Consider the following 23,276-nt stretch of genomic DNA (forward strand, 5'->3'; position numbering starts at 1 on the left):
ATAGAGTTTAATTTGTAAGATGTAAAAGGCAAGGCATAAAATATACCTTAACTCCGCAGCAACAGGCGGGTGCAAATAAAAAGGGTTGTGAATAGGCGAGGGCTGTGAAGTTTTCTGGGTCGCACTTGATAGAGTTCGATATTTCCCTTTTATTGTACGAAAAATATCCATAGAAAGGATTTTTTTTGGGCTCTTTTAGCCGTGAGTGTACCAAGAATTTAAAAAGCGAGAGGTTTGTGTCGGCATCGAATAGGCTTCGAGAGGCGATTATCGTAGAATTTTACTTAAATATAGCTGATATCACATCCAAAATACTTAAGCGACTTAACTGTAAATACTTATAATACTTAGAGCGTCCGTGGCCTAGTAGGTAGATGGTTTGCACTCGAGAGGGTGCAGGAAACATTTTCATATCATGGACGCTCGTACGGCGAAGGAAAACATCGTGAGGAAACTGGTACATAACTGGTTCCAGGGCTAGAATGATACAGCTACGATAGATTTTTTTTTTTAATGAAATAAGGGGGCAAACGAGCAAACGGGTCACCGGAAAGCAACTTCCGTCGCCCATGGACACTCGCAGCATCAGAAGAGCTGCAGGTGCATTGCTGGCCTTCTAAGGGGTAATAGGGGAGGGTAGGGAAGGGAATAGGGGAGGGTACGGAAGGAAATAGGGGAGGGCAGGGAAAGGAAAAGGGTAGGGGATTGGGCCTCCAGTAAACTCACTTACTCGGCGAAACACAGCGGAAGCGCTGTTTCACGCCGGTTTTCTGTGAGGACGTGGTATCTCTCCGGTCGAGCCGGCCCATTCGTGCCGAAGCATGGCTCTCCCCCATCAGAATGCGCTTGGGCAACCATACATATATTTAAATTCATGTCCCAGGCTAGCAGTATCTGTTGAGTGGTTACCTCTTTCGGCTCTGCTAATTTTACACTGAATTCTAGATAAGTCGACACAAACACACCCTAAAGTTTTAACACTTACATAACACCTGTATACCATAATACCATACATAAAACACAATAATAATATAACAAAACTATTAAGTACTAGATGTTCCGCGTGGCTTCGCCCGCGTAATTTAGGAATATCACGGAAACCGTACATTTTTTCGCAAAAAAAAAAACATGTCTTTTCACGTGGTCTATTCTTCATGTGTGTCAAATAACACAAAAATTGCTCCAGTACGTTCAAATAAGCCCTTTCAAATAATTTTTCCCCGTTTTTTCCACACTTTCCTCTATTCCTTCGCTCTCATTAGTATTAGCGTAATAAAATATAGCCTTTAGCCTTCCTCGATAAATAGGCTATCTAACACTGAAACAATTTTTCAAATCGGACCAGTAGTTCCTGAGATGATTTCGTTCAAACAAACTCTTCCCACTCTTCCCAATTATAATATTATATATAAGTATAGATAATATTTCCTTCAATTTTTCATACACAATAGGCATTAGGTCGCACCTATTTCTTTCTTTGAGAGTTTCTACGTAAGTTCTCGTGAATGTACGACAAAAGAGAATTTATTGATTTAAAATGTGTAAACGGAATAGAGGGGAGTATGGAACTCTATTCACGTGTAACTTAAAGCAATTTATGTTTGCTAACGTCGGTTTTAAGAAATAAAAGCTTTACGCTTATAGCACAAGAGCACTACCAAAAATTTTCATATTTCATGTATTTTTAGTTGCAACGCATGAGTTATTATAAACTATACCACGACTTATTTCTAGAATCTGTGACTACGACGTTATAATAATGTCACTATTAAAGTAAACTATTGCTTTTAATTCATTTTTAAGTTATATAAGTCATATACTTAGCTATTATATAATATGAACTTAAGCTGTTATGTTGTAAATTATGCTCGCTAGTATGGAAATAAGTATTTATCTCCCTTTTTTTGCAACTCACAGCTGTTATTGCAACAGTCGCTTACTAAAAGCCACTCTACTCGTAGTCAAGAAACTTCTACCGCATGTTTTTTTTTTTTATGAAATAAGGGGGCAAACGAGGAAACGGGTCACCTGATGGAAAGCAACTTCCGTCGCCCATGGACACTCGCAGCATCAGAAGAGCTGCAAGTGCGTTGCCGGCCTTTTAAGAGGGAATAGGGTAATAGGGGAGGGTAGGGAAGGGAAGGGAAGGGAATAGTTGAGGGTAGGGAAGGGAATAGGGTAGGGGTTAGGGGATTAGGCCTCCGGTAAACTCACTCACTCGGCGAAACACAGCGCAAGCGCTGTTTCACGCCGGTTTTGAGGCTGTGAGAACGTGGTATTTATCCGGTCGAGCCGGCCCATTCGTGCCGAAGCATGGCTCTCCCACGTATGATAGTCTTCAACCGCATATATATTATAATCTAAATATGGCTTTTGGATCTTTGCCGCGAGCGACTGCGACCGATAAAAATTCAAACAAAATGTCACTATAATCTTGCAGGTAAGCTCAGTTCTGCAGCATATGCAGTCAGAAAAATTAGGGAAATTTCTGATGAAGACACGGCAAGACTAGTTTATTTTAGTTATTTTCACAGTAGAATGTCTTATGGTATCCTTTTATGGGGAAACGCTGCCGACATCAATACAATTTTTGTGCTGCAGAAGCGAGCTATACGCTCAATTTATAAAATGTCAGCTTTTGAATCTCTGAGAGAAAAGTTTAAAGAAATTGGTATTCTAACTGTTGCTTCTCAATACATTTTGGATAATGTATTGTATGTTAGAAAGAATTTAACTAAATTTAAAACTAAAAGTGATAGTCACGGTAGAAACACTAGAAATAGGCACAAGCTGGAAATACCAGTGATCAGACTTAGCAAAATAAGTAAATCTTTTAAAGGTCAATGTATACGCCTTTACAATAAAATCCCGGAAAACGTTCAAAATCTATCAATTAATAAATTTAAAAAAGTAATTAAAGAACGTTTGTGTGCCAAAGCCTACTATACGGTCAAAGATTTCCTAAACGATAGCACATCTTGGGAGTAGGATGGCTGCTTGCAAGGCTGCTTCTACATTTATTATATGTGACTTACAATTGTGTATTCATATTGTATAGATTAAGTTATTTACATTGTAAATTTTATTTTTTTAAAAGACAAATTTTCCACTTTTTTACTAAAAAGTGGCCCCGTGCGAGTTTCTTACGCCGGTTCTTCTCGCCGGGTTAGTTCCCGAACCGGTGGTAGGCAACATGTAGTTCAACATTCTGAAAATATTTGATTCAAATTTATTCAGAAATAAAACAATTTTTATTTATTTTTATTTTTATGGTTTAGGCTATAGTTTAGGCCATAGGGTTTCATTTTACTCTAGGCCAAGCTTTAACTACAGATCATTTTCGAGTTACATATTTTGTGTGTCGCCACACAAATATCACTAGAAAATGATACCTGTAGTCTATTAAAAAAGAAGCATTTTATTTGGTTTTTTATCGGTCGCGGTCTCTCGCGGCAAAGATCCGAAAGCCACCTTTACGCTAACTATTTCAGAATGTCACTCAAAGATCAGTTTACGCCCTCTCCTGTTAAGGTCATCCAAGCCTCGTTGTTTCTAACAATCATCATTTTAGTTGTCAGATGCTTATTGTTAACGCGAATATCATCGACAAGCCAAAAGATGCTCGTAGTCTATAGACATTCGTGCGGGACCTGCGGCTTTTACCGACTTGTTATAGCATCAATTCCCAGTTTCGGTAAGACGTTTGCTCCTCGAATAGGAACTAAACGGCCCCATTGTTTCCAAACAAGTTGACCATGATACGCCGGACGTGTTCCATTTCAGCATCTTGTACGTGCGGAAATATTCCTGTTGCCATAACTACGATAATATATCTATACCTCAGAAGTCAGAACATTACTTCTAAAATCTGTGATCTACACAGTTAAATACCACCGCCTAAAAATATTTCACACATTCGATAGCATTTGTTCACTGCTATTTATCTTTTTACTTTATATAAATTTTATATATTTGATTAAAAAAAAACCCTTAACACAACGCTTATCTTACGCCCTTTATGTACATAGGGTAGATTCAGACCGCAACGCATGCATTTCTAAATTGATATGGATTCGACAGATTCGCAAGACGTCTCACGCAATTGAAATCTGTCAAATCCATACAAATTTATGCCGCGCCTCGCCTCGCCTCGCCTCGCCTTCTCGCGTTGCGGTCTGAATTGACCCTTACACTGTCATTGAAAAGGGGTTTTTTACACGCTTTTATCCTCAACATGCCCGCGCCATAATATCCAAATTTACTTACGAATATTATGAATCTAAAAATGTGCCTGTATGTCTACAGTCTGTCTGTAAGGCTATTTACACACACGCCGCGGCGCCGCTGCATACATTTCTTTGGGCCCTTTTCAAAGGCGATTCTTTAACGCGGCGCCGTGTGTAAACAACTAAACACGCTTATCTCCTCACGCACATACCGCCGAACCGATTTTGCTGAGTATGGAGATATTTTGAATCCCGGTATAATACTTTTTATTCCGAGAAAATGTAATGATTTACGGGCGTCATCTAGTTGTTTAATTTAGCTACCCGCCGAACATAACACAAAATTCAAGTGTCTTTACATTTACATCAATTTTCTGACCGATCTTGTGCACAATACGGTGATCTAGCAGGATCTAACGAGACTGCTAACTCAGCGCAATGAACTGGCGCAATCAAAGCCTATAAAATGAAAAAGCCACGAAACTCATAAAGCAACTGATGTATCATCCGTGCCAACTAGTCACCTGGCCTAGACATCTAGTAAATTTACGGTCCGGCGTATCGGAACGAAGCCAAATAGCGGTTTACTATCTTGCCAATACTCGCTTGAAATAATGCTTAGCTCATGAAATGTTTATGAGCTTACCGAGTGTTATTTAAATCTGATTACGTTCTCCATTCGAGTTTTGAACTTCTCGGTTTATTGTTTTCGTTTAACTCAATGTATATAAAACTATTTATTTTTTGTTTCATATTTGGATAGTTTTGACTTCGGAATATTGAGGATTAAAAGGGACCTCTTCGGAGAATGACGACCTCTGTGGGTCAATAGGTTGAGTGTGTGGCAGCTCAAGCCGGGGGTCGCGGGTTCGAATCCCGCCGACGGAACAAAAAGTTTTCAATGTTCCTGGGTCTGTTGTCCCGTAAGTACCTGTAACACAAGTTCTTCAGTTACTTAGCACGGGGCCAGACTGACGTAGTGTGAAGCGTCCATATACTGATATATTAAATATTAAATTAAAAATCGTTTGGATGAATTAATTTTTAGTGTACGAACTGTATACTTAATGTATATTTTCATCCTATCAAACTTTAATATTATTGGTATTAATAAATTGCTTATTAATAGTAAATGGCTAGTAAAATGATAATTGGCTACATTTTAAAATGATATAGCGCTCAATACATCTGATATGCTTGTGCTCGCTTTATTTATTTTGCCAATAACGAATAAAATTATCTTTTTTGTTTCGGAACTCGATGTTTTCAAATTGCATTTTTATATTAAAGAAACAGATATAATAATATGCCTCACAAGTCACGAGCGATAGATATTATGATGTTACTGCTATATTTTATGCTTGGGCTCAGCTGCGTTAGTTTTTGATGACTTGTGTACCATCGAGGAAGTTGATTCCTATGCAATTGACAGACCAACGTTATTTGGTCGAATATGTCAATTCAATGTTAATTGTGATCTGTTCGCTGGGTTTGACGTAAGTCGTAACGCAACAAAACTACTTAGGTCCCCGATATGCATAGGAATCAACTTCTCTGATAGTACCTATTTAAAAACATGACGTTTGACTAAAAAGCCAAAAAGTAGACTGCGATTCTCGTCCGTCCTTCATCATCCGTCCAAGAATTTTATTTCCAAGTTTGATAGGGACACTACAGATCACACTGGATCACCTAATTATTGTCTGTCAAGAAAAATATTATATCAGCATCAAATAAATATATAAATATTTTAAGGACGCTTTACACATAAGCTTTACACCTCAAGAGTCAAGGACTTGTGTTACGGCTACCAGACAACAAAAATATTATATTTTAAAATACTTTTATACTATACCTACATAATACATATTATACTATATTAGACATTTAAGATTTTTATGGAATTTTATTATTTATTTCATTAAATTATGCCAGGGAACTTTGAAAACGTTTTTGGTCAGTCGGCGGGATTCGAACCCGCGACCACCGGCTTGACCTACGCGCTCAACCACTGAGCCACAGAGGTCGTCAAATATTCGGCCTCGTCGCTCTAGTTAACTAACGTCAATCATGGCTGTCATCTTACCAATGGTACACGAGAGTACCTATAAAGAATTAGTTCTCGCGCGTGGCTGAACTACATAGCTTATGGTGCTCCCACACCGCACTTAGAAAATGTTTTTGTAACGTTAGTAAACATTTGTTAGGAAACATTTAATCACAAATGTTAAATAATATTAAAAATGTTTTCATGTTAGAAAATTTTTAGTAAACGTAAGTTAACAAATTATAGCAAAACATATTAAAACATATTGTGAGTAGCCAATCACGAAAATCACCTTGCCATACTTTTCCGACAGCGCCCAATGGCCGCCATACCACTGCAAAGGTGTAATTTTTTTTCTTTTCGCCAAACGATTTGTACCAGTATGGCATTTAAATTTTTGGAAAGTATTTGACAAAATATGACCGTTATTATCTTTCCCATACTTCTAGTAGGGGGAAAAAGTGCTACCATACTTGAAATACTTATTTATTTGACACGTTTCAAAAATACGACTATAAAATACGTAAAATCATTTTTTACATCATGGCATCATTGTAGTCTCGTCATTTGGCAATTGTACCAAAAAAAAAATTGTTACAGATTGTAACCATGGCGCGGGATGACTCTCGGACTTGAGCAAAAAAGTGATAAAAATTGGACTATTTGTACCAGTATGGCATTTGGATTTTTGGAAATTATACAATACAATGTGACCATTATTATATTTGCCATACTTGTAGTAGACGGAAAAAGTGGCGCCATACTTGAAAAACCGTTTGAAATTACGAATAAAATCTTAGGATTTTGAAATAATATTGTTCATATTCGCTGCCTCCCACAGGTATGGCATTATCAGGGTCCTATTTATGATCATACAGGGAACTGTTAAAAAAAGTTTCAGGGTGGTACAAATCGTTTGGTGAAAAAAAAAATTACACCTTTGCAGTCGTATGGCGGCCATTGGGCGCTGTCGGAAAAGTATGGCAAGGTGATTTTCGTGAATGGCCAAGAATTTTGTGTCAGTATCTCCAGGCCTATTTTCTATTAGTGTAGGAGCACTTATAACATGGAACAGTTTCTAACAAAATGTAACAATTGACAACATTTGTTAGTAAATGTTGTTATGTTAGAAAATGTTTACAAACATTTTCTAACGGCGGTGTGGGAGCACCATTAAACACAACCGCGTACTGTGGGGTTAGAGGTATCGATACTTACTAATATTATAAATGCGAAAGTGTATCTGTCTGTCCGTTTATTCCGAATTCCGATCAACCGATTTTGCTGAAATTTGGTATGAAGATGTTTTGATTGCCAGGAAACGACATAGGATACTTTTTATCTCGGAAAAATGTAAGGATTATGAGTGATAAATGAATTTTGGCGCAAAGGAGTTGCGGGCGCCATCTACTTTATTATAAGTATTCATATCAATATTCCTTCTCATGTTTGAAACAGATTACAGGAAGCAAAATATTCCGACATACAAATTATTCATACTGGCGCAAGTGAGCCTGAAAGTGGTGGTTAACTATTTTCGGGGAGCCACGCGTACTGAGTACTGACGTCCACAAGTACCAAAAACTTAATTATTATCTGCAACCAAAGCTGCAAACCGCAACTGCGAGCAAAAATTTGCAATTGCTTTGACGAATTTTATTGAAGCATAATATTTGTTAAGCGAAATAGCATGCAATTTCACTTAACCAATCCCAAAAATTAAATTATATACGACTCATTTAATGCCTGGAGTATTTATACAGTTAAACGCGTATAGATGATATAAATTGGATATTTTTTGGTAAAAGATGCCCCGTACAAGTTTACGAGTTTCTTACGCCGGTTTTTCTCGCCGGGCTAGTTCCCGTACCGGTGGTAGGCCTCTATAATGTAGACGTTCTAAAATCCATTACTTTTTTCTATCACCTTTGAACATAAAAGATATAAATTTTGTTACCAACCTTTAAACATAAAAGATATAAATGTTGTTAGAAAACAATATTAAATAGCACAAAGAGTTTAGAAAAATTAAAACTCGCAATTTTATCCCGTTAAAAATTTCATAAAATGGAAGCGCAATATGAAATTTCACTTTTGGTTCTACAACAAAAGGCGAGGTGGCCAACTCCAATAAATGTTTATCTTCATTTTGTGTACACTATCTAGGAAAAAAGTACAAACGATAACTACTTTCGAGCATAAAAGAAAATGGCCGTCCCCATAATGTAACCGCGCCGTTGGACTACGCCACATATTACGTTCTGGCGTCCAGCCAATTTAAGCTTTATTATTGCTGCCTATATCAATCTTTTTGATATTTATTTTGGGCCTTATCCTTTATGTGGGTACTGGTATGCGGAGTTTTGTAATTTACTTACGTTTTATAACAGCCAACAAGTTATTTATCGTGTTGTGTTTATGTAGGGCCTTTATTGAAACTTTATTATCATTAGCTAATTTATCATTCTGTTGTTTTCTTTATTTTTTGTTATTTAAAAATACAACATATTCAACGAACAATATTATGCATTCTGACAACAAAAATATAATAGCTCTCATCCTTTTGTGTTTTATTGGAATTCAGATTCTAATTTCCCGATAAATTCGAGTCACGATGACCCATAATTGAGTTTCTGCGTTAAACTTCAGCGTATGTGAAATAAAACCTCCCCGGTCACAAATTACTTCCAACCCAAAGCAATCTCATCATCGTGATTGTGTTTTTTAAAACGAACTTTTCATTCTAAGCGAGGTTTATTTAGAAAATACCTTTTTACTCCTCTTAGCCGAGTACTTTTAGATTGTGAAATTTGAATTGGAGCATTTTTAAATAAATAATTTCTTTTAAATAGAATGGATTTTTCAATTAGTTTCATTCGATCGGGGCTGAAAATCAATATGCAAAAGTTTCGAGGAAAAACTTTTAACACTATTCACCACATCATGAAATCATAAAAGTTGTCTTTATTCGTTAATTTCCGAATGAGTTTTACCGACATTTTTTGGAACTAGATCATTGAAACTTAAATATTAATACCAATTACTGAGTCAGCGCAGAAAAAACGGAGGATTTTATTGACGCACTTGAAAATAAACTTTAAAATTATAACACTAAAGTGCGATAATTGATTACCGCGTATATTCGAAGACGCGAGAGCATTTTTGTAAGATTCAAGCATTTATGCTTTTTAGTTTAACACTTTAACAATTTAAACCGATGAACTTCATATCATTTTCCTTCTATGATAAATCTTTCCTGGATTTCCACGAATATTTTAAGACTAAAATTAGCCCAATCGATTCAGTCGTTCTCGTGTTATAACAGGACTGATAAAATTGAAAATCCACTTTTTTGGATATCCCCCAATATAATGCATACTTTCTTTTGTTTATTAAAGTTAATAGCAACGTCAAATGAACATATCACAAAATTTTAATACACATTCATCATCTGTATGAAAAATAGAAACACTTTATTTTATTTCACAACACGTCCGACACTTCAGTGAGATATTAATGAAAACCTCCATTTTGCTCGAATAGCAAACAGGCCCGCAAGGAAGTTAATGAAAAATACAGAACAATAACTGAGCTTTCGCAAAACAAATGTTAGCAGCAAAATTCCTTGCTACAGAAAATAGGTTAGCGAATTTAAATCACCATTTTAGCCGGTTGAATAACATCGATAGATTAGATAAAAAAATTCATTTTTACGGTAGCATTTTAGCGATTCTCACATTGATATGAACCATCCGTTAGAAATATTTCCAGGAGCGGATTTTATATGATTCAAAACACAAGACGAGTCACGAAACTATGACGTATAAGATAATACAAACTATTATATTACTAAACTATATCCCGGTCTTCTGCGCTGCATAAGACATAGGGATAAATTACATATGAAATCTAGAGAAAGTCCACACAATGCCATATGGCAAACCACATACAAACGGTATCGTAACTTTTGCAATGACTTGCTAAGACGAGTAAAAAATAATTACGATAAAAACATTTTGGAACGTGCTAGAAATAACAGCAGAAAAATTTGGAAACATATCAAGGACATAACATACACCAAAAAGCATCACGAATCATCCTCAGTTTTGCTGAAAAATCAATCTTCAGAATTGGCATCTCTAAACATTGTAAATAATTATTTTGTAAATATTGGGGCGCACTTAGCACATAAATCACAAAGCCAATTGCACGGTCGACCATATGCCGCTTTAACTAATAGATCTAACGCAATGTCTTTCTCATTAATAGACACCGATGAATCCGAGGTAGGTAGAATTATTGAAAGCCTACGGGACGACTGCGCAGTTGGATGGGATAATATCTCGTGTACAATTTTGAGAAAATTTAGACATATTCTGGTTCCACACTTAACCCATATCTTTCAAAAATGCTTATCTCAAGGTCATTTTCCTAAATGTCTAAAAAAGGCAGTCGTAGTACCGATTTATAAATCCGGTGACAAACAGGAAGTCTCAAATTACCGCCCTATCTCAATCTTACCATCATTGTCAAAGGTATTAGAAAAAATCATTAACAACAGGCTGGTCAATTACTTAGAACATATATCAGCATTATCAAATAACCAATTTGGATTTAGATCGAAACTTTCAACAGCTAACGCCGTACTTAATTTGACAAATCATATAGCCCGAAAAGTTGATAAAGGTAATCACGTAATTGGAATCTTCCTTGACCTTGCAAAAGCTTTTGATACAGTATCCACAAAAATCCTATTACACAAACTCGAATCCTTGGGAATAAGGAGCACACAATTAAAATTATTTAAAAGCTACCTAGAGAACCGCACTCAATGTGTCAAGGTTGACAGTGTATATAGCTCATTTGAAAATAATACTAATTATGGTGTTCCACAAGAAAGTATTTTAGGCCCAACACTGTTCTTAATATACATAAATGATCTGTGTCAACTAAAATTAGACCGCGGCATAATCATATCATACGCTGATGACACAGCACTTGTTTTTTCTGCTAGCACATATCGCGAAGTTTTCGAGTATGCACAGCAAGGTTTTAATATCGTAAATAATTGGCTATCGACTCATTTATTAACATTAAACGCCGAAAAGACTAAATACATAAAGTTTTCGATGCGTAAATCCACCACAGCAATTACTAATCAGAAACTATATGCACATCTTTGCACAATATTCTCTAATATGGCATGCACATGTCCTAGTATTGATGGGATCAACAATATAAAGTATATAGGTATAATAATAGATGAAAATCTGTCTTTGAGGCCTCATGTAGATAAACTATGTGAAAAAGTTCGTAAGTTGATGTTTATTTTCAAGAAACTTCGTCATATACTAGACCAACATTTAATCAAGCAGGTGTATTTTGCTTTATGTCAATCGATACTAACTTATTGTATTACATCTTGGGGAGGAGTATGACAAAACGCTGTTACTAACTGTTGAAAGAGCACAAAGGGCAATAATCAAAATATGTAACTTTCGATCTTTTCTTTTCCCTACTAACCAGCTTTATACGTCATTTGAAGTACTAACAGTTCGTCAGCTTTTCATCCTAAACGTAGTACTAAAGCAACACATATCTCTACCCTTCTACCCGGATTCCATCAACAAAAGGCGGAAAGATATCGTTTGTCCACTAGAAATAAATACAAAACATGCTTTTGCTGATAAGTACTACATATTTTTAGGTCCTCTTCTTTATAAAAGAATAAATGCCCTGTTAAATATATATTCTGTTAATTATTTTAATTGTAAATTAAACCTTAAAAAATTTCTTCAAAATATGTCTTATGAGGAAACAGAAAAACTTCTAGTGGTTTTGCAATAAATGAACATTAGAATAAGATTAAGTAAGTATAATATTGTGTAATAATAAATTAATATTAGTATAGGCAATTTAAAACTATAATAATTATAGTTAGTGTAACTACTTAATTTAATTTGTAACTTTAAGGCATAGCTATAGTTTGTATCGTAATAATTATTGTAGCACTAATTTTAGCCTGAAACACAGGGTATCCTAGTTCAGGCAATACTATAATCATTAAATTTGTACTTATTTAGTTTAAGTAGCTCTAATATAATAATTGTATCTCACCATCATTTTTAAATACTAAATAAATATTATTATTATTATTATTATATTATTATTATCGTCTGCTTAAGCCGACGTTCACGAAATTCGGTACATAGTTATAGTCTCGCATTTAAGAAACTGGAAACAACATAATAATTATATCTAATAATTATTATATCACATTTTGTTGAGTGGAAATGTTATTACGAGTAAATATTGTTTACGAGTCAATTTATTCGCATACAGACCTGTAAGCGACTTTTAATTAAATGTCACCTACACAATATTATATTTTGCGGAAAATGTACAAAAATATTGACGAACAATAATATAAAACTATATTATATAATGCCTGTCCAGCACCGCACGGCCGCTTTCACGCGTTCATTTTAATTCTCCTTGTCAATCATAAAAAATTAAATTTCACTTAAGCTGACTTTTATGCAATCATAAGAAAAAAGACATGGTCCTTGCTGAGCAGACGGCGAGTCGTATTTTTAGCCAGCATCTTTAGAATACCAATGGTATTCTAAAGATGCTGGCTAAAAATACGACTCGCCGATACTAGAACACCATTTAAGGGTTCTAGTTAGAAAATAAATGTTACTCTTAAACTAACTAATAAAATACTACCCACTAACCTAGTTTTTAAGATATTTGTTACTAACAATTTGGGCCTTAGTAGCTCTCAATAAAGAATTTATTTATTTATTTAAGCGGCGGATTTATTTACTAAGGCTCAATATAATAGTCTTCAACCAAAGAGGTTCGTGGGAGCAATGGGGATAAGACACAGTACCACCCCACGCATAATCAGCGTAGACGCAATGTCACTGGGACAGGACAAAGGCAGGGCTGCAAATTACTATGGAATAGTAAAAGCCTCAGAACATCATGAGATAATCGTCTACGAGAACAGAGGGGATGACCCAAGCTTCCTCAAAAAGAATCGTGACGATCAGCCAGCAGCGTCCCAACCCAGCAATAAGGCGAACTCATCCTCCGCAAGTGAACGACTACAAGCATCACGGGAGAACAAAAAAAAGGATGAGAAAGAGAGGGATAAAAATGAAATTAAGAAGTCTCAAAACTCAATGGCCAAATTAAAAGCGTTTGTGGGCTCCATCAAAAAAGTACTTCATCGTGAAAAAATAGACATGATCGAGGATAAAAACACCCTTTCTCGGATCAAGGCTCATCACAAACAAATCGGCAGGCTTTAGCAATAGAGGCTTTTTTGAGGGAACCATCTACACAAACACCGGCAAATAAAAACAAAAGATATAGGGCCGATCTCGGGCAAGTGCTCCCGCCAAAACTCAGATATATAAATGCCTTCCTCGAGTTCCAGGCGATAATAAGAGCAAATAAGACCATAAAGCTCTTGACCTGCAATAAGATCATGCAGGCCTATCAGCGGAAAAATCAAAAGCTGTTAGAAGTGAGACTCGAGGATGCAAAAGCTGCCGGGGCGATGACAGGGCAGTATATGGCGGCATTAAGTGCCGACTGCGGATTCGTGGTTCTGGACGAGGATGAGACAAAACGCACGGGAACACTCAAATTTATCACAAAATCTGAGAATCCAATAGTGGTAATAGCGGAATGTACCAGAATAATGCTGGAAGACAGGATACTAGAAATGGCAGAAGTCCTATCTGGGGACCCCGAATCCAGCATGGGCTGGGACATATTCGCGAAACCTATCAACTACTCGTGGGTCAATGGGGTTCCTGGGTGTGGAAAGACAACTTGGATCATTAATAACTTCAATGAGGAAACAGACGTTATAATAACAACGACAATCGAAGCAGCCGAGGATCTAAAGCAAAGGCTATCGCTACGAACTGGCAACAAAGTTAAAGATAAAGTTCGTACTTTGCTGGTAAATGGGACAAAAGGAACCTACAAAAGGTTGATAGTTGATGAGGCCCTCATGAACCATTTCGGCTCAATCGTCATGGCGAATCAACTGATTCGCCATTGGCGCCTGTTAACTAACAGGCGCCAACGATGTCATCCTCATTGGAGATATTAACCAACTTCCGTTTATAGAGCGTGAAAACCTCTTTAAACTTAATTACACTTATCCAAACCTGGTAACCAGCATCACCCAGGAGTTGTCTTGCACACACAGGAGCCCTATGGATGTGGCATACGCCTTAAGCATGGTCTATAATAACATCTATTCATCGAAGGAAATTGTGCGGTCCCTAAAGCTAATGAAGTATACAGGAGCGAGAATACCTAAAACCGATCTAAATACCCTGTAACTTGTCCACACACAAGAGGAGGAAGCAGCCCTCACTAATACAGGCTATGGATCGGGAACGGACTCTCGCGTCCTCACAATCCATGAAGCTCAGGGATTAACGAGTCCTTCGGTGATCATCATACAGACCAAGTCCCGAAAGCTGGCAATCCATGACAGCGTTCCTCATGCAGTTGTAGCTATATCCCGGCACACTAACACCTGTGTCTATTACACTGACACTGATAGAGACGCTGTAGCAAGCTTCATAAAAAGAGCCACGGAGGTGTCAACCGAACGCATAAAAGACTACAACATAAAAATGGCTATAAAAGACAGGAACGATAAAGTCCTAAGCCACATAGCCGGTAGATTCGACACAGAACGATATCTTTTTAACACCCTAGAAACTCCACCCAGCTTGAGTGACCCCTCTCCACCAAGCCAATGTCACAACATCTAAAGGCAAAGGGTGGAGCAGCATAAAATCTAAGGAAATCGGAAAATGTCGGATCTACTGGCCGCCACACTGACTGGGACCACATCGTTCAAAACATTAAATATTATTAGTAATTTATAAAACAATAAATATTTATTTATTATATGTATAAATTATAGTCTATCCTATTAAGTATATATATATATATATATATATATATATATATATATATACACATACATATATATATATATATATATATTATATTTAAAAAAATGTCCATGGCGTGATGGACTACAATTAATTAAAATTTATAATATTAATTCAATTATCCTTGGTGCGAAAAATGTAAATAATAAAATAACAAAAAAAGGATATGGACGAACAGTCCATAGACGGCCCCAATTTTATAATAAAAAAAAACCAAAGAAGCGATGGATAAAATTGGCCTCATCTGGCCATACACATTATAAACGTGATAAAATTTTATTGCACAGTGTTGTTCTAGAGCACTCACTTTGATGAAGCCACTTAAAACATTAGAGGCAGATAAGGTATCAGAACCCGGGACTTTCATAATAATATATTTTTATGTTATAGTCACAACATTGTTATTTGTTACCTAGGTTTAAATTACTATGTACTAGATCGTGCTCAATAAAAACGCATGCCGTCGTGACTCCTGTGGTATGTGATACAGTCAATATACCTAACGAAAAATTGAGTGCCCTCCGAATAAAGACCTACCGTTATTTGACGCGATGAATCGTTAGGGGGGCATGTCAAGAGGTCACATAAAAATTAAAAAGGTAATTGCTCTTTTTGAGAAATCCAAAAAATTAATAAAAAAAAATTGAAATGCCTTTTCTCGGAAACTATTGGTTTTAGGAAAAAGCTTTTTAATTTTTTTTTAATGAAATAAGGGGGCAAACGAGCAAACGGGTCACCTGATGGTAAGCAACTACCGTCGCCCATGGACACTCGCAACATCAGAAGAGCTGCAGGTGCGTGCGACAAATTTTACAGATAAGTGAAACAAAAGATACGAAAAACCATTTACATAAAAGAGACAGTTCTGTTTTTAAACGTTGTATCGCTGTCTCTTTCTTCGCCTGAGCTATGACGAAAATTCGATTGTTTCCAGATTGTTCGAAAAATAATTAAAAATGTAAATAATCGAGGTATTTATTGCATACAAGATATGTGGTAAGAGATTCCATGTGTTTTGTTTACTTTCGAGTCATAATTGGTACATTTTCGAAACACGCACGACGTCATTTTCAATTTATTTAGGTAAGACAAGACGCGGCACGTTCGTGACTGCGCTCGATGCAGACTAAACAACAGACGGCCCAATTGGGCCGTATTTGAATCTTCACAACGCGCGCGGTAGTAACATATCTGCTTTAAGTTTTTCATCATTACCTAGAATGGACCAACAAGAAGTTATTATGATGTTGTTGAAAGATCGGGCATATTCATTATTCATCTACGATTGTTTATGATCGATATCTATCTTCTATCTGGCTGACATGGCGATCTATCAACGCACAGCCCAAACCACTGGACGGATCGGGCTGAAATTTTGCATGCAGGTAGATGATATGACGTAGGTATCCGCTAAGCAAGGATTTTGATCAATTCCACCTCCAAGGGGTTAAAATAGGGGATGAAAGTTTCAATATAATAATGCTTCTTAACGCGAGCGAATCCGCGGGCAAAAGCTCGTAATATTATATAGTTACTAGCTGTCCCGGCAAACGTTTCTATGCAGTATAAAGTATTTCGCCCATATTATTTTATTGACGTGACTAAATAAGTATGTCACCATGGCAACGTCCATCGCTATTCCGTAGCATGTAAACAACGGTCGCCGTCAGTCTCGAGTTGTAATAATTTACTATTATTTATTCAACAAAATATGCACTTATCAATATAAAAAATACCTGGTAGCCGATTCTCAGACCCACTGAATATGCATATAAAATTTGGTTAAAATCAGTAAAGCCGTTTCGGAGGAGTACGCTATCTAACACTGTGACATGAGCATTTTACATAATATTAGAAGAAGATAGTTCATGATATAGATCAAAAATTAAAATCAAAATTGTTTTATTTCTGAATAAAATTTAAAATAAATATTCTCAGAATGTTTATAGCTTTTTGTGTTGTGATAGCGATACTGTTATATAGCGATAAACATAATATATAGTATTAGTGATACTGTTGTGATAGCTTAGCAATCATGTCGGTTATCAATTATCATGGTTCTACATCATAATCTTAGACAGTCTGGCTCTGGCATCGGTTCAGTCCATCAATCTGAGACTGACGCCCGAGTGATGACTAAAAAGTACATAATAAAAAAATATCAGTCCGTCAGTCAACCGGTTAGCCGTTAGACGATCATTCTCCCGTCATTCCTGACCAAACTGATCGACTGAGCAGATGCCAGGAGAAAAAGTGCTACGTATATAACATTTCCAATATGTATTCTGTGGTTCCTCGGATCATTTAGACATAACTAACTTAAAGTTTTGTTTCAGAATTACCTGAAAAACCGAGAATTTTTGATGAAAACGATAAAGAAGTGATCGGCGTTGCCGGTCCGTACGTCGAAGACACGAGCATGAGACTAACGTGTGTTGTAAGTGGAGGTAATAATTACTGATAATATTTACTATATTAAATACTGGTGCAAGTGAAGTTCCTTGGCTTAAGGATCAATTTATACTAGCGCAGAGTCGAAGCGCATCGAAGCGAATTACCAACAACTTAACGTATAACAAATATCTATACATGGGAGAGTCATACTTCGGCACGAATGGACCGGCTCGACTGGAGAAACACCACGTTCTCACAGAAAACCGGCGTGAAACAGCGCTAGCGCTGTGTTTCGCCGAGTGAGTGAGTTTACCGGAGGCCCAATCCCCTACCCTATTCCCTTCCCTACCCTCCTCTATTCCCTTCCCATCCCTACCCTCCTCTATTCCCTTCCCATCCCTACCCTCCCCTATTACCCTATTCCTTAAAAGGCCGGCAACGCATCTGCAGCTCTTCTGATGCTGCGAGTGTCCATAGGCGACGGTAGTTGTTTTCTATCAGGTGACCCGTTTGCTCGTTTGCCCCCTTATTTCATAAAAAAATCGACCTTAGCTCCAGAGAGTAACGCACACATTACTTATGAAATTTTTAAAAGACGCGCGCATTCTAGCGATTTCGTGCGAATCCAAACAGTGCCAGACACTATTGTTGACAGCAGTCGACGCGTGCTGTCGACAAGTGCTGTCCATTTGTCAGCGCTCTTATAATTGCATAAGTTGATAAAAATGTTATGCAATAGCTTTATCGCGGCAGTCCCCGAGTGCCACATGTACTTTTACACATGAGCCCCAATGAAATGCTACTCAAATATTTAATGTGGGAAAGTGCGTTTTATTTTCAACAGCATGAATTACAGTAATCCAGGGCGTTATTGACAACGGTAATGTTTGATAGTGGCCTAGTTCTGTTTCATTTTTAATATTCTATACATGTAGGTTAATTGCAAATTAATGTAGTCACTGGCTTTGTGAGTTTTTTTCCGTTGTATATCTTTTTACATGACACAATTAGAAAAACCGCTGTACTGATTTTTGTCAAATCTATATTTTATCAACCAATCTACTGCAGTACACAAAATATCCCTTTGCATGCGACTTGTTAAAAAAAATTTTAATACCTGGGGTCGCCCGGATCCCGGACGCGCGACATTCGGGGTTTGACAGCTCAGTTTTTAGCTACAGATTTTTATAAGATTTTACCAAATTCTGAGTAGAATGATGTTAATTCACAATTAAAATCAAATAGTTTATTAGCTTTGTTCACATTGTGCCTTTTTCTGTTCATCAAGGGCATGCCTTATAGCGCTGTCAACAACGAACGTGAGGCAGACAGGTAACGCGCGTTGAAAACGTAGCGCGCGCTATGACAGTTTTCTTTCAACGCGGGTAGATTTTGACGCGCGTCACGGGCATGCCACACCTTCGCTATTGAATGCGCTATAACGCATGCTCATGTTGAACAAAAAAAGGCACAATGTGGACAAAGCTATTAAGTATCGCATTGAAATAAATATATTTGCAGGAAAACCGATGCCGCGGTTGCGCTGGTGGAGGGACGACGCTGTGGTTGCGAAGCTGGAACCCGCCGACGACGGCTCCACCGTCAGCGTCCTTGAGCTGCGGGTTCCCAGGTTAACCCGCGAGTACTTTGAGGCGGTCTACACGTGTACGGTGGACAACACCGCCCTGGTCCCGCCCTTGAGGGTTAACGTACAAATTATGATGTATCGTAAGTATTTTTTTTTTAAGAAATAAGGGGGCAAACGAGCAAACGGGTCACCTGATGGAAAGCAACATCCGTCGCCCATGGACACTCACAGCATCAGAAGAGCTGCAAGTGCGTTGCCGGCCTTTTAAGAGGGAATAGGGTAATAGGGGAGGGAAGGGAAGGGAATAGGGGAGGACAGGGAAGGCAATAGGGTAGGGGATTGGGCCTCCGGTAAACTCACTCACTCGGCGAAACACAGCGCAAGCGCTGTTTCACGCCGGTTTTCTGTGAGAACGTGGTATTTCTCGGGTCGAGCCGGCCCATTCGTGCCAAAGCATGGCTCTCCCACGTATAAAAAAATTTGATGCTTTTAATGATGATCTGTTTGAATGGGAATTTAATGATGAAAGTTTCATTCACACCAAGCCCCATACGCTCACCGGTGAACGAGACACAATAGAATATCTATTGTGTCTCGTTTTCCCACGACCGACGGGTTAATAAGGAAGAAAGGGGGTAATTCTCAACAACTATGTTTTTCAGATATCATTTTCAGAATTCAGAACCCGTTTTTCTGAATTCTGAAAAACTTTGTTGGTCACGTGACTTTTTTACTATGGAAACCCAAATTTTTTCCCAAAAGTCGTAGAACAAAAGTTGTTTAGAATGACCTCCTGAGTCACCCCCTTTTAACTTACAATACCATATTTGAAATACTCTGTATTCTGTGCGATGTAGTTCCTGGTCGACTAAGATTATTTCCTTTGCCACAACCCTTTGGACACAAGTTTGAAACACTATCTCCCTAACAATAAAATATTTACAGAGCGAATACGAATTATTTTATATATTGCTTGTCTTTGTCTAGTATTTTAGAAACATCACATGACTAACAAATACAGTGGACCTTAAATAAGCTTCGTAATTTTTTTTCCACGATTTAACGGCTCCACTAATATTCCCATAGCACGGTCGAACAATTGCATCGATGTTGGAATTCTAAATACATAATAATGTGAAAGAGTGGAGAGAGCTGAAGCATTATTTTGTCTTCTGCCATACTTAAAATTTATGGATAGTCATATCTATCATTTACAGACTGCACGACACATTCACACAATGTTTGAAACACACTCGGTTCGGGCGTGAAGCGGTAACAGACAGACAGACGGACACACTTTCGCATTTATAATATTACGAGCTTTTGCCCGTGGCTTCGCTCGCGTTAAGAAGTATTATTATATACAAACTTTCATCCCCTATTTGAACCCCTTAGGGTTGGAATTTGTCAAAATCCTTTCTTAGCGGATGCCTACGTAACATCTACCTGCATGCCAAATTTCAGTCCAATCCGTCCAGTGGCTTGGGCTGTGAGTTGATAGATCACTATGTCAATCAGTCAGTCACCTTTAAGTTTTATATATATAGACTAGCTATTTGACCAAGCTTTGCTCGGTAAAAGCACGAATAAAATGACATTTTCTAAAAATGATTCCTAGCTAGATCAATTTATCGCCCCTGAAACCCCCTTATATATATACTTACTAAATTTCATGAAAACGTTGGAGCCGATTCCAAGATTCTAATTAGAATAGTCTTATATATGAAATTCTCGTGTCACGATGTTAGGCCGCGTACTCCTCCGAAACGGCTTTACTGATTTTAACTAAATTTTATATGCATATTCAGTGGGTCTGAGAATCGGCTACTGGGTACTTATTATATTGATAAGTACATTTGTTGAATAAATAATAGTAAATTATTACAACTCGAGAGCGAGACTGACGGCAACTATTATTTGTGCGACGGGATAGCGATGGACGTTGCCATGGCAACATACTTATTTAGTCATTTCAATAAAATAATATGAGCGAAATTATCCGGTGCATGTACTTATATGTATTATATATTTTTCTATGTGTAAATATTTTATATGGCAAAGCAACGTTTGCCGGGACAGCTAGTATAAATATATACAATAATTGCTCGTTTAAGTATATAAGATTAGTATATTAGTATGCATTATGGATGTACAGATATACAGTAGACTAAGACGCACACATATCGGGTTTTCAGATAACTTGAAAGAGCCAGGTGCAATATCAAGTCGCACCGCGCACGTGCCCACAATTACATAATATATTCGCCTTTTTTTCACCGATTTCATTTTAATATAAGATAAATAATACTTTGTACACATTTTTCACATAAACATTAAATACATTTTAGAATATAAGGTAATCACAATAAAACGCCAAACATTTAATTTTAATTTAAAAACACGGTCAAAACAATTACTGGGCTACTGTATCTACTGTATGTTGTGTTCTATTTATAATATGAGCATACTCTGTTAAAATTAAATTAAATTTAATTACTTACTGCAAAGTTAATTTTAGTCACTATAATAAACTAACACCCATGGCAAAATCCATGGCGGGCTATTTGTTGAAAAGTTTGGATTGTTGATTTCATTACAATAATAACTAATTATTTCTCCGAAAAGGCAGAAGCGATTTTGTTGAAATTTTATATGCCTTTTAAGTAGATCTTAGAATCAGTTTATATCTATTTTTGGTTTTTTTGCAACGTTTTTTAAAACTTTTATTTTTTTTATTATAATAACAAAATTGATATTATGTACCGAAATTATCCAATACTTATTAAAAATTAAATACAGAAAATGCAAAAGCAGTCAAACAAACAGACAAAGCTTATTTCTGTACGGAACTGTAATAATATTTAAGTAAAATTATTATTGTTATAGTGTTCACACGTGACTTCCCCGGATATGTCGGTACATTTGTCAGACTTAACTGAGGTATTATTGGTGCGACAGACCACTTCATCAAAGACGTGATGACAATACCAGACTAGACAGAACTAAGAAGTGCCTCGACTTCAAACAAACGGGCGATTCTGCGTGAGTTGGGCGTGAGAGTCACTTTCAACATGCATTACTACGGCGCGCGCCGGCCGATGTGACGCCAAACGTATTTAAATTTTGAGATCCCTTCTGATTCGGCCTACTCGTTAGATCTGCTTACTCTGACAATACTGAGGTATCCGGAAAAGTCTTTTGGTTGGTTGTTTTAGTAACGTTTTCAAAATATAAGGATATCCGAAAACTATAAAATTCTTATTTTTATTATGAAACTTTTTAATCGGGACTTAACGCAACTTATTTAAACTTATTTATTTAAAATGAGTCCCCTCGTGACCACGGCCGTTGCAACACGGCCAAAACGTCGAGAAAAAGTATGTACTCGTAGTAGCATTACTACTTAAATAAGTCGCGTTAAGTCCCGATTAAAAAGTTTCATTATAATGCAACGCGAAAGTTTAAAATGTTTTCTTATTTTTATCCCGGAAAAATGTTCAGTTCCCGCGCGATAAACAAATTTAGGCGCAACGGAGGCGTCATCGAGTATTGCATATTATTTTAGTGGTCATTTCCATAAAATCTTTGTGTGTTCAGCGCTGAAAAGTGCTCGCGGTACTTTCCCGTTTTCAAATTGCGAACAGCGGGGCTAAAATGATCGCTTTTGAGAATCATATTTTATGAATCACATTAATATGATATTTTTTTTTAATCGCTAAATGGTCACCCTGTATACAAATATTCATGTCTAGGCTGCGTTCCAGTAGACGTTAATTTTGACCAAAACGCTCAAAACGTCCCCTTTTGCCGACCATTTGACGACCGCGGTCGTTTTGATCGCGGCTATGACGTCACTCATGACGTCATCATTTTCGCTCAAAACGACCCTCGACGAAGATCGGTCAAAGTGGGCGTTTTTTTATAATTTTAACGTAACTTTATCGCGAAAGCCATGTTCGGAAAGTTTTGAGGAGAGAGTAGAGAAAAAAAAACCCTCATATTATTTCATTATGTACAAATAATAT

General features: G+C 37.0%; 1 protein-coding gene across 1 annotated transcript in view; it reads left to right on the forward strand.

The window, feature by feature from the left end:
- The window catches only part of LOC121728600 (nephrin-like), a 265,974-nt gene that overhangs the window by 181,045 nt on the left and 61,653 nt on the right, over positions 1-23,276 (forward strand). The window contains exons 5-6 of the mRNA XM_042116774.1: positions 17,606-17,716; positions 19,185-19,391. Coding sequence (XP_041972708.1) covers positions 17,606-17,716; positions 19,185-19,391 — 318 coding nt within the window. The remainder of the gene's footprint in view (positions 1-17,605; positions 17,717-19,184; positions 19,392-23,276) is intronic.

This window comes from Aricia agestis, chromosome 7, assembly GCF_905147365.1.
Source record: "Aricia agestis chromosome 7, ilAriAges1.1, whole genome shotgun sequence".
Taxonomy (NCBI): Eukaryota; Metazoa; Arthropoda; class Insecta; order Lepidoptera; family Lycaenidae; genus Aricia; species Aricia agestis.